The sequence below is a fragment of the Larus michahellis genome, chromosome 1 (assembly GCF_964199755.1).
Source record: "Larus michahellis chromosome 1, bLarMic1.1, whole genome shotgun sequence".
Taxonomy (NCBI): Eukaryota; Metazoa; Chordata; class Aves; order Charadriiformes; family Laridae; genus Larus; species Larus michahellis.
The window spans coordinates 8183779-8196846 of NC_133896.1; the positions used below are offsets into that span (position 1 = coordinate 8183779).

Here is a 13068-nt window from a genome sequence, read left to right on the forward strand (position 1 = left end):
GGCACAGTGCTGCTCAGGGAGCTGGGTCAACCAGCCTGCAACTGAGCTTACTGCTTTTTCTGGGTATGAATTTTTCATACTTATACCTCCTGGCTTTCCCCATTCATATGTTACTTGAAAACAGCAAAATGATTTATTGTACGAATAAAACTCAGTCATGGGTCACTTGCAAACTAGTTAGTGTGATTTACAGAGCGATTTGCTTCCTGTATTGATCACTAGAATCACTGAAGGTGTGTGATCAAACAGTTAAAAAGGATAATCACATGATATTGTTTCTGGTCGCTCAGAAATGGGCACAGAGCTTCCCAAACCAGCCTCCTCAACTGTCATCTTCATGGGGTTTTTTGGTGTTATTGATAAAAAAAAAAGAAATAAGCAGGTTGGCCAGGGCAGCTCATACAGATTTCCCACGGTATATTTTACACTGTGATTATTCATATTGCGAGCAGTGCTTTAGCAGAGCTCTTCTCCAACAGCCCATTCATTTTTAATGGAACTAAGAAAAATTTAAAAAGGCGTTTGTATGAAATAGGAAGCCAAGTGCTGTGTCCTTGTGAGGAAGGCGGCTGAACTTCCCCCAGCCAGCTGCGAGCCTGGTGCAGCCTGATGCAGGGATGCTCGCCATGCAGAGACCATTAGGAGGGTGGTTTGTTTTAATTAGTCATCCTGATTTTAGCTATTCTTATTCCTGGCTAGTTCATGGTTATCCGGGCACTCGAGGAGCGTCTCAAAGAGCTGAGGGATTTCGCCTCCTCGGTGACTAACTACTTGAAAAAATGTTACCCATTAACATTTTGTTAATGGTATTTTTAAGCAGTGTTCCAGAAAGCGAGGCTGAACGTGGTTCCGGCGATTCAGCAATCCCCATTCAGGTTTGCCTGCGCTGGATAGGATCCTGCCCCCCCTCCCAGCTTATCAGCTGCGGCGGGGAATTTGGGCAACTATGGGAAGTTTCATTTCCTGCTCCTTGGGCTGCCTGTGGCCTGACCGGCAGAGTTCATAAAAGGAAAGACATTCTTCTAATTCTTGTTATTAACCCGTTGGTGATCTCTGAGATGCGAGCCAAAACTGCCAGAAAAGCTCAGGATGCTACAGCTTCCATCAGCCCATCATTACACAACCAGCCTCTCATTTCTCCTAATTTTCCATATTATTTTTTTTTCAATAAAAAATAAGGCAGATGCAGCACAGACTTATTTAAATGCATGTTTGTGTTTTGACACACGATTTACAACCTCTGTAAGGTCTCGAGCAATGCCCGCCCGTGGCACCACAGCCTCTCCTGCTGCTGGCGCGGGTGGGTGCCCGGGGCACCGCCACCTCCATGGCAGAGCCCGGCATCGCGCCCCAGCAACTTGGGATGGCAAGTCAAGAAGATTAAAAAAAAATAAATGCTGGAAATATTTTAAGCAGATGCAATACGTTTCTCAAAGCTAAGCAACGCCTCCAAAAAATAGCTCAGTGATATAGTAACGGTGTCAAAAATGACCAAAGCTGCTTTTATATCTCTCTGGCAGTGACTGGGACAGAATATGTGCAGTTTTGGCACAGAATATGTGCTGAATTCCAGCACACTATCCATTCCCACAGATATGTCTTTGCACATCCTCCCCACCCAGTACTAGTACAGCTTCCCTGAGCTCTGTGTGCAAGCACGGTGTGAAGTTGCTGAGAAAACCAGGTGAAAACCCTTTTCTCTCCCCACCCCGGTGAAAATATGCATCCGTGGCAAACCATTATATGGTGAAACGGTGCGGTTCCTACCTGAACGAGGAGCTCCAGCTTCCTGTCATCAAGGAGGTGCACTTGGCATCTGCGGCCCTCCGTCATCTGCAAGAGAGAAGAGGCATGTGTGTCAGGGCGCTCTGCTTTCCAGCTCGGCACGTGGCTTTAATTCGCTGTGGTGCTTTCAGTTTGTGTTTGTTGTTTGTTGGTTTTTTTTGTTTGTTTTTTTGTTTTAATTAATCCCCCTTCTTTTGGCACCAGGGGAAAGCAACGGCTGGAAGGAGAACAAGAAGAGCAACCCCAGTAGGTTGCGGAGCAGCGTGTGGCGTCTGCTTGGATGGGAGGAGGTTGTTTCAGTGTGAAAAATGGGGCCAGGGGGACAGTTCGCAGCACAGGGACCCCAACATTTCATACCACAGCCTCCGGCTTCGCAGCCAGCTTGGCTGGTGGAGGAGACATCCAGACAAGTTTCTCCCAAAACCCCTCGACAGCAGCAATTCAGCCATCCCAGAGGTGGCACAGAGCAAGCAAGGCTCCTCCCTGGGCTGGGCTGATGGTGCTCCCTGGGGTTGCACAAGCTGCTTGTTTGGGCCTGAATCCCAAAATGGGCTTGTCCTACTTGGGGTGTCCTATTTAAGATGTACCACAGGAGCCACTCGTGATATATGAGTCATATACGAGCCATTTGTATAATTACTGGTGCAAAGGTGCTTCCATACCAATATAGTTTATTACAACTGTTAACAAATGATATCAAGAAAAACTTTGAGGTATTGAAGACTATTTCGTCCAAGGTTCTGTAGATTCGGATCATGGAATCACAGAATTGTCGAGGTTGGAATGTTCCTTTCAGATCATTGAGTCCAACCATCCTAAAATGCTAAGAAATAAATGAGCCACAGCCTGAGGAAACTCCTCGACAGTCGGTCAAGCCCTTTCCTGGTTCTCCTCTTGCAGAGAGCACCATAAGCGAGGAGCGACTTTGCTTTGCAGAGTTACGGATCCAGACTCAGCCCCGCAAAGCCCTTCAGCGCGCACAAGCACAATCCCACTGTCCGCTAATGGGATATGGACCGCCTAAGCCTCTTTAGCTCTGGAAATCCCTTCCTCAGCATGACTTAGGCAGCACGCAGGCACCCCTCCCGGTGTGGGCTTGCCCCATGGCACTAACGCATGCCCGGACCCATGGCGGCACAGACCCAGCTCAGTCCCACAGCGTGGCTCAGACCCCCAGGGACCCACCACCCTCCAGCCAAGGCACCTTCCTGAGCGCTGCATGGATCCCCAGCATAATTTAATGATATTTCTTGCCATGACGAGTCCTAAAGCACCACCAGAAGGGAGCAGAGGGTCCACGGGAGCCTGGCAGGGTGGATACAGGCTGTCGGGGATGCGGCTGCTGCAGCACCCTGGGAATTTCTGCCTTCATCCGTCACCTCTCCCCACCAGTGACAGCTGAGCTGAGCCACCGATGCAAAGCCGCCTTGCAGAGAGCAGGAGATGTGGGCTTGGGGGGTTAACTGAGGACAGCTCGGCTTTCTGCTTTAGCTCTGTGGGTTAAAAATCACCCGCTCGTGTGGCTTGGTGGGGCCAGACTCGCTGGCATCCAGGAGGTGGCGGTGGAGGGCAGCCGGCAGTGCCCCACCATCAATTTCACCCATTTGAGAGCCCAGGCGGTGCGTGGCCATTGCCATGGGGTCTTCAACCTTGGCTGTCTCCAGCAGCATCACCCTGGTTGCTGGTGTCAGCAGAGGAGCCTGATGACCTCTTCTGGGTGCTCCTGAGCTCCCTTTTGCCAGTTCTGTCCCACAGCCATCTCCCTCTTTCTTGGGACCAGGACAGACCAAGCCTTCTCCTGGCCCTAGCCTCATCCCCGTAGTAAAAATTCAGATGTGCCAACAACTCTATTGAGCCTCAAGCTGGCCATGCAAGGTATGGAGTTTTTTATGAGACAACTTCAGTCAAAATGAGCTTTTCCCTTCAACTCATCCCAAATTTACAACCCTGGCATGCCCAATTCCGTGTGATCCAAGCGGACTTTACCCGCGTTGTTACTCACACCAGAATGCCTCTGGAGTGTTGTGCGCACTAAATAACATCACTTTCCTTCTCGTTTTCCGTGAGCACAACTGGAGCCCTGGCAGCCAGAGGAAAGCCTTGTAAAACAAAGGTTCTCATAAATGTCAACCAGTTAGCGCCATGGCAATAAATTGTCTTCTACTAGAGTTTTCTCCAGTAAGTAATGTTATGCAAAATGTGGCTTCTCATAAGGTATATACTTGACGAGTGAGATTTTTCTCTCTGATCTGTATATGAAACAGCTTTCAGCTCAGTTGTAAAGCTACACCCGAGGCTCACAGAAGGGCTTCGCGATGGTTTGCCCTGCTCGGAATGCGAGTGGTGTGGGTCGTGTTCACACGGGCACAGGGAACCGCAGGCTGGGCTTCCCCAGCAGATAAAACTCCGAGGGGCTGAGCTCTGCTTCAGCATCTCTCTCGTCCTCTTACTGTCACATATCGGCTGCGTCCCCAAGGTGGTGAGTACGCAATGATATTACAGTTTTAATATGAGTTTACCCAACGCAACAGATAAAGCAGTGAGCTTATCGTGGTGGTAACACGCGATGGCAGGGATGGAAACACAGCCCAGCTCTCGCGTGTTACGCTCCATCGGTTATACCAAAGTTCGAATAAGAACAAAGGAAGGCGAAAAGGGGAAGAGGGAAAGTTTTCTGCAATGTTTGACTTTGTGCGTTGTTAGTGTTTCAGTAAAGCGTTTCCTTTCCATGTGGAGCTTCTGTATCTCTCCACGTTTTTCCAACCCAGAGTTTCGTATCCCCTTAGTGCTCTTGCTGCTTAAAGAAATCCCAAATGAAAACAGCTGGTAACATGAAGTGTCTGAATAAAGTGAAGCTCCGAAATGCAGCACGTGATGGTTGACTAATTGCAAGGCATTTCAGGAACATCACTTGCAGAAAAGGGAGAGGGAAGGCACACTGCTTTCACGTCAGCTTGTCCCCAGCAGTTCTGTCCATCAGCAAAGTGTCTGTCAAAGCCCACGATGGTTTTTATAGTTTGATCACACAGTGTGTGAGCACACAGCAAGGCACGTACTTTTTTTCTCTAGTGCCTCCCTGTTTCTGTGCCTCCCAGTGGTTTGAAGGTTCGTGCTACAGGCTAATGATCCCCAGCTGGTGGTCTGCAGGCTGGTTCCACCTAGGCTTTTCTACACAAGAGAGGGTGAAGAGCTGCTGCAGGAGCTGTGGAGGAGGCATCAGCCACTGCACAGCCTCGGGGGAGAAAGAGTCCCAGCACTGGTCCCAGGTACCAACACAGGTGGTGAAGAAGCCTTTGGTTTTGGAACCGGAGGCTCCAAGTTTTGTCTTTGATGATACCTTGAAGCTCAGAAGGACCATAACATACGTAGCTGGAGATCTGCTACAGTATTTCCTTCTGTAGGCAGGATACCCAGCCATGGGGCTTTTCGCTTCCCTTTGAAACAAATGGTGTGTTCCAAGAGAAAAGAAAGGAAGTAGAAGACAGGCTTCCTACTTGATATAAGCCAAAATATGATGGTCCTGCCTTCCCTCCTTTATGTTTTATTATCCCACCAGGTGTCTGAAGCCCACACCATGTGCTTTTTTGCATCGTCAGATCAATAGAAACCCTACTAGTTTGTCAGAGCAAGAAATGGGGACATTTCAAAGCACAGCGAGAAGGAACTGATTTAGCACAGTCTGTCTGTGTGAAAGATGCTGTTTCTGACGCTTCGCAAATCGGCTGATCTGTGATATCTGCAGCACTGCGATAGATGGGGCTGTGGCCAGCCCCTGGGAGACGAGTCAAGGACCCACTTCTGCTTCGCTGTGTAACCAGAGAAGGGAAATCAACACCAAAGCCCTATAGATGGATACATGGGGGCAGGAGGTCACTAAGCACGAGCTGAGCAGCACGAGTTTGGATGGAGGACAACTACAAGGAGTGAACTGAGGTTCTCCTCTCCCAAGGCTCTTACCCAGAGAAGGATGAGGGGAACTGAGAGATAAGGGGCACAAAGGCATGGTTTTCCCTTCATCATGGAAATGCAAAATCCCAGCAAAGATACAAGAATCAGTGGTTGAGCAGAGCAGCTGACAGAAGAGAAGGACAATTGATGTGTCAGGGAAGCGTGGGAGTTTGCTCCTGATCAAGTCCTGGATTTCACCATGAGCTCAGTGAGTTTTCCTGAACCAACACACCCCCCGGTTTGCTTCTTGGAGGGCAAGAGCCCTCCACCCTTACTCCAGAAAGTAAAAAGTCAAGTTTCTAGTTCAGTCTAACAGTTGAGATGCCCTTGGTGCTCAAAGCAGAGAGAGCTTTCAGACGTTTCAAGTTAGCTGAGACAATTCCCAGGTGAGCTCCACCACTGCGCCTGCTGCCTGCTCCGCCACTTGCACAAGGCTGTCCCAAACCTGGAGCCGAGATCTAGTGTTCAGCCCAGGAGGGTCCTCTGACAGCCAAGGATGCTGTAACCACATCAATCCCCCAAATTTCTTATGCTTCTCAAGACGTGAAAGAGGTGGGACTGTGTACGCACTCCTGAGCACTAACAGTTCATCCATATGGCAGGGAGCTGCATGCGCCGGGTGTGAATATGGGCCACGTGCATTTCATGGGCCAGACTTATCACGAACTCACTCAGATGGAAATTATGTGCCAAAATACAGAACAGATTTTTTTTTTTTTTTCGAAACGGCTCTGTACATCACATTTTTACTGAAAATCTGCTGCTTCTTTTAGTGCCTGCACATGCGACGTGACCCCCGAGCGCTTGAAGAGCTGAACACAAGTGCTTTGAAAAAGCTCTGTCGTTTATGGACACGAGTGTGTAAAGACTAGGGATAATGTGTCTCCAATACACAAACACAGATGGTGCCTGTATGGCACGTGAAGGTCTGAAGCAATGTGTTTGTGTGTGGCATTGGTGTGCAGGAGAGATGATCACACACAAGGCATGTGTGCTTTCCCTGCTCCACGGCTTCTGCACCTTCAGGATGGGAAAACTGATGCTGACCTCCTTTGCAAACCCCTTTGAGATCCATCAGTGACAACAAGACCTGACATACGTGCTTGTTCTTTCCAACGTAGCGATGCCACAGAAAGGCAATCTCTCTCATAGTTATTTGTGGGATCTTCTGAATCATAGCTGTTTTTCTCAAGGAAAGGACGTTTTAGTTACCTTTATCACAAGCCTTTAAATCTCCTTTGGAGCCTCCTACCCAAATATTTACACAATGGGTTTCCTAGGGAAGGCAGGCTGGTGGTTGTTTTGCTCTGCGGCATGAACTGCTCTGGTGATTGCCCTCCTCTCCATTCATCTTCGCTGTAACTCCAAACACTGTCTCAGAGAATCCTATAAACAGTCGGTGACACAGCCCAAAAACCCTGCACCGCGCTCGCTAATCCCCGCACGCCCGTCACCTTGTCACTAAATTATCAGCAACTGCCCACAGAACTGCTCCATCCAACACAAACAGCGAAGGCGACGGGAGGAAACAGCTCCAAAGGGAACCTTTCCCTTTCAAAATGAAAAAGCCCTCCTGGTGAAAGCGCCGTCATACTAAATAACTCAAAGGCACCAAATGCAAATGCTATTTACAATGGCAGTTCTATAAATATCTATGGCACGTTTCATTAGCCAGTGAGTGCAGAAATAAAGAGGAATACGGCGTATTCTTCCATGACTCAAATCAGAAATTATAATTGGAGGCAGAATATTTCCTAAATGCTCGCTGCCTGTATGGGAGGCAATTACTGTGCTGAATACACAAAAACCTGTGTCGCTTTGCCTGCCGTTTGGACAGACCCGCTGAAAGGAGATAGGGAGAGATGACAGCCTGCTGATTACAATAAACTATTAGATTAAACACCCTGCTCCCACTTGACCACCTCTTGCTGCCTTCTCATCCTGGCACCTCCTAAGCTTGTAGGGAGAGAGAGAAATTGGGGAAAAGCAGTGTGTTTTCGACGTCTGCACAGTTTATTTTGTGCGTGTGGCAGCACTTTGCTGAGTCGGGACTGGTCTAGCAAACGGCTGCCCTTCACACCGACCAGCGCTGTCTCCTCTCTTGTCTTCATCCATCTGTCATCTCCTGTCCTACACTCACACTTCACGATCCTGGAAGAATGGTCTATCTTTCTTTTTCATGCCATGTGTTCTCAGAGCATCCTCCCCAGTCGCTGGTCTGCATCAGCACCTAATAAATAATACCGGTGGTGACCGGGGTGAGGATGGCTGCCAGATAGCGTGCAAAGAGCTGAGCCACATGGCCCATCCTTGAGTGGGCACCTGGGGAGAGGGGGCATGGCCACAGCTGGCTCTGTGTGTGGTGGGAAGGGGAGCAGCCCTGGCTGGGAGGCTGGGGAGCCATCAAGGCTCTGCCCAGAGGGGCCTCCCCTTGGGGTTTGCTCGTTTTTGTAGTCCTTTGGTTGTGACTCAGTGGGAGCAATCCCTGAAGAAGAGGAGTGAGATGACTATTGGTGCAAATCTGGTTCATCTGTCCCAGCCATGGTGACTCGCACTGCGCTGCCATGAATGTCGCTGTGGTTTGCAGCACTGCTCATGCCATTTTGCTTTCCAGGTCCAACGCCATCGTGCACATTCCCTTCCCCTGCCTTTCCCCTTCAGGCAGACTGGCGTCCACCTGAGCCTTGGTGCCTCCAAGCTCTGAGGATGGGGACACACTCAGGAGAAACTGTTATTTCTGAAGATGGGCCTCATTTCTTTCCATGAGTCTTTCCTAAACCAATAGTGGAAAGTCTGGTTTGTAATTATTTTTTCAAGAAGGAGAAAAATCATTTTAATTTGGCACAAGGCTCCTGGCATAGGAATAGGCCTATATGGCCTGCCCTGCCTGTAAAGGTCAATGACACAGTACATAACATGGGCTGAGCTTTCTGAAATAATCCGATACAGAAGTACAAGTATTTATCACTGCAATGTGTAGAAAACCACTACACAACAATTCTACCATTCAAATTTGTTCATGTGATGATTCTTTTAATTGAAAAGGCTGTTTGGTGCTCTGGAGCAGGAGAGATTAGATGTAAGCCGGTTGTTTTTTCCCTAGGAAGGGTATCCCAGCTGTATCCTCAGGCATCTGCCATCTTCTAGCAGTAGGAGAACGAAGACGTTGCATACTCAAAGAAACAGGAACATTCTTTTTAGCATTCTCTTTCAAGGGAACTTGGTGGCAGATAGAGCTTTGGAGCTGAGAAGATGGGCCCAGGAAAGACGGTGTTGATGTGGATAATGGTGATGCAAAGAGAAGTAACCAAACTCTAGCTTCTGATGCCGCGTGGGTTTCCCTGTTATGGAAGTGCTCTGGGTCTCTGGGAAATACATGCACAGTCCATAGCTGGATTGAATGGCCAGAAAATATACAGCATCTGCCACAGGTTTGGTAGGACCGTAGGAACGTATCATGTGCAAGGCCTTTGGCCCTCCCTGTGAGCCTCTTTATCCCACCCCTTGAAAAATCAATGTCCTTACCCATGGACTAGGGAAGAGAGATGAAACTGCCGAAACCACGGTTACAGAGACAGCTCTTAAAAACCTCTCCTTTCCTGCAGGCAAGGAATTCTGCTGTCCCTTGGAGGAGCTTGACGTTACCCATGTTTAGGAGGGGCTGCATCAGGTGTTGCGATCATTTCTGCGAACGGTTGTTTGCCAGGAGAGGGAAAACCCAGCTTCAGTAAGTAGAAAGCAAGAGTCCTCCTCGAGAAAGGAGGTGGGACAGTGCCAGCCGCGGTGTCACCCACCAGAAGCAGGCCGCGAAAGGCGCGATCCAGCCATTGTGTGGATGCCGACGGGGAGTGATGGGATAAAAATTAAGGCGAGCTAAAGGCTGAGTGACCTGGTGACTTCCCTGTTTTGTCTTGAGAGCTGACAAAAGAGTTCCTGGCCTGGCCAGGGGGCTCCTCGCTTCCTCGGTGCAGCGCTTTTCAGTCTTGCTCGAGCTCCCGCATCACCCGAGGACATCTGCGCAGGTTATTTCTCATGTTTCCTCTAAACAGCGCTCAGCGAAAACACTCTGATTCAGCAAAGCACAGAGCCGTGTCCATAAATCCCTTTTATTTCAGTGTGACATAAGCAAGTGTTTAAGTGGCTTACTGTATCAGGGCTGAAATGAAAAACCGTCTCCTACGGTCCTTAAGTCCATTTACAACATCAAGCAATAACTCTCAGGCGAACTTTAAAGCCGGGAATGCCGCGTCTTAACCTCAAAACACTTGGTGCTTGAGCCGTGTAGTTAGAATTAAATCTAATTCCGACGCCGCATTTTAAACCAACCAGGGTATTACCCGGCAGATGCCTAAATCACCGCTCTGAGAGCAGCCGGCCTCGGAGGCCTGATTTCAGTTATATCCTGAGATAAGAAAGTCCTTTCCTGGACAGGCCAGCTTCCTCACTAGAATGGAGGCTGTGCTGGTTTGTGTCACGTATTGTTTTCTTTCTCAAAAATAATGCAGATCTAAATCTTTTCAAGTACAAAGGGAAGCAGAACATCTCATGCCCTCCCTGCCTTCTGGTGGTGATGCAGGAGGAGAGGGCATTCCCAATGCATACTTTTCACTGCGTTTGACCCTTTCACCCTCGTAACCCTTTCCATTCCCTTTCTTGGCCAGAAAATAAACCAGTTGCCAGCTTAAAAATACATCAGCTTCCAAACATGACCCCCACTATTTACAAGGCAGGAGTGGAGCGTGTAGGGGATGATTTGAGATGGTTGGTCAGAGCATGTGCGGAGCTCTGGAGCTGAGGCTGACCACGGGGAGGTGACACAGTTTTCAGCATTATTATTTTCAGTCTAGAGGATTCACTGGCCACAGATGCCTTCAACCTTACAGATTTGCAACCCCGTCTGGACTCAGGAAAAGTGTGTCTTATAATCATAGAATCATAGAATCATAGAATTGTTGAGGTTGGAAGGGACCTTTAAGATCATCGAGTCCAACCTTTAGCCTACCCTGACAAGAGCCACTTCTAAACCATGTCCTTCAGTGCCCCATCTACCCTTTTTTTAAACACCTCCAGGGATGGTGAATCCACCACCTCCCTGGGCAGCCTATTCCAATGTTTAATAACCCTTTCAGTGAAAAAATGTCTCCTAATATCTAATCTAAACCTCCCCTGACGTAACTTGAACCCGTTTCCCCTTGTCCCATCACTTGTCACCAGGGAGAAGAGGTCAGCCCCCATCTCTCTACAACCTCCTTTCAGGTAGTTGTAGAGGGTGATAAGGTCTCCCCTCAGCCTCCTCTTCTCCAGGCTAAACAACCCCAGCTCCCTCAGTCGTTCTTCATAAGGTTTGTCCTCCAGACCCCTCACCAGCTTTGTAGCCCTTCTCTGGACACGCTCTTGATAAACCTTGACTCAGCCGGTCAGTTGTGCAGGTGGTTCAATGTGGACACCTGCTTCAGGCCAAGATTTTAGGTCAAGAACATGCCAGAGCTCTTAAAACCTTGCTTCAAACTGGGATCCTGTACCTATCTCCTCTGCTTTTACCTAGGAACCTTGTGTTGCTCCTACAGCCTTTCTGCATGTGCAGCATGTTGGCTGCACCCAGCGACGGGTAAGGGCTGCGCGGGGAATAAATAATAAATAAATAATCATGCAATCGAGGTGGCCCAGCTGCTCCTCCTCCCAGCAGCTCAGGGCTCTTCCCTGTGGTCAGTGCTTTCGTGCAGATGAGTTTTAATTGAGTCAGGGGTTGGGCTTTCCACCCTCTCCTGCCAGACTTTCCTGCACAGCATCATAGACCTGTTAGACCGGCTCCTGCCTGGAGCCAACCACGAGCCCTGGTGCTGCTCAGCCGTTCACGGCTCCTCGCGGAGCAGACACCGAGCTGTTCGCACTGAGCATTAAGGAGCAGCTTTAGGCGCAGTGAAATCGCTTGATCCATGTGAAACCATTGCAACCAGAGGGTCGCATCCTATGGGAAGTGAAAGGCGGGTGGCTAGGGCAGGCTACAGCCACATCCCACCTTATGGACCTTGGGACTATTCGTCTTCATCCGTACCATGCTGTTCATCCACAGTAATGCCTAAAGGCTGCAGAAGTTCCACTATAACCAAAAAAACAGTAAAAAATAAGCCCCCTCACACCTATGTTAGTAAGATGACACATAGACTGTCTTCCTTGCTGCAGGTTTCCCAGTTAAAACCCAAAATAACTTGCCCTGTATGTAAACTTCTCCTGAGCTAACTCAGCTTGGCCAAACTGTGTGAAGAACATCTTTATTTTGTGAGCTGTTTTTCCCCTCCAGGATGAACTTATTTTTTAGATAAAAATCACTTTAAGGCAAGTTCTGTAGTTTCATCCCATGTTTGCACATTATATACAAGGGCTGTGATCCATCATTTGGGTTTCCAGTCCCTAATGCAGCCCAAAGAAATAAATATCAATGGCAGAACTAAAATGGGATGCTCGGAGGGAAAGGGGATGAATGATCCTTGGTGTCTTTGCCCAAGGACGAGCAGTGTGGTCCTGGGACAGGCGTTTCATCAGCTTCTGAGCATAATCGTGCTTCAAGAAAACTATGATATGTCTTGGGAGGGTCTTGCTTTCCCTGGAAGATCTCTGTATTTACTCTGTTCACTGCGCAAAAAGGACACAGCATGGTCTAAGGGAAAAGGATCGAAATTATCTGCCAAGGTAATCCTTTACTAATGATGGACTCCACAGCCTTTTATAAGTCACACCAACGTCTCTGTGGGGACTCCTGGTCACCTTCTGGTTCATTCTCTACTACGTACTGCGGCAAGCACCGTGAGTCATCATCATAATAATGATCGTGTGGCAGTAAAGTATGTAGCAATAGAGTATTATTATTATTCTTCCCAAATATGTTAGAAAGTCTGTTCATCTCTCCTACGTCTGACTTTTAATTCCTTGTAAACATACATAAAAATGTAATTTTTTGTACGGTTTCACACTTCAAACATGGCATATTTTCAGCAAACTGTTCCAGATATTACTCTTCGTGCATGGAGACAGGGTGGTAATTACATGAGACCATCCAAGTCTTGTGGGAAAACATTTGCAGGAGGTTTGGTTTAGTTATAGAGGAGAACAGGACGATTTATTTGCTACTGAAACTAGTGCGATTCGTTGAAGAAAAAAAAAATCAATATAGGTTCATAGGAAGATGACCAAAGTGACCCAAGGCAGTGGAAGCAGTAGTATGTGTGAAATATTTTTAAAGGACAAATTAAGATTTAAGGCTCAAAGTGTCCTTTTAGCGCTCATTGAGTGTTTTGTACCTACTGTATCCCTAAGCATTCGGAGGTGTGAGCGGCG

At 48.3% G+C, this 13068-nt stretch overlaps 1 protein-coding gene across 5 annotated transcripts in view; it reads right to left on the reverse strand.

Annotated features, from left to right (window-relative positions):
• FRMD4A (FERM domain containing 4A) overlaps positions 1-13068 on the reverse strand; it is a 391047-nt gene that overhangs the window by 135278 nt on the left and 242701 nt on the right. For all 5 annotated transcript variants that reach the window (XM_074573322.1, XM_074573323.1, XM_074573326.1 and 2 more), the window contains one exon: positions 1768-1833. In XM_074573322.1, coding sequence (XP_074429423.1) covers positions 1768-1833 — 66 coding nt within the window. The remainder of the gene's footprint in view (positions 1-1767; positions 1834-13068) is intronic.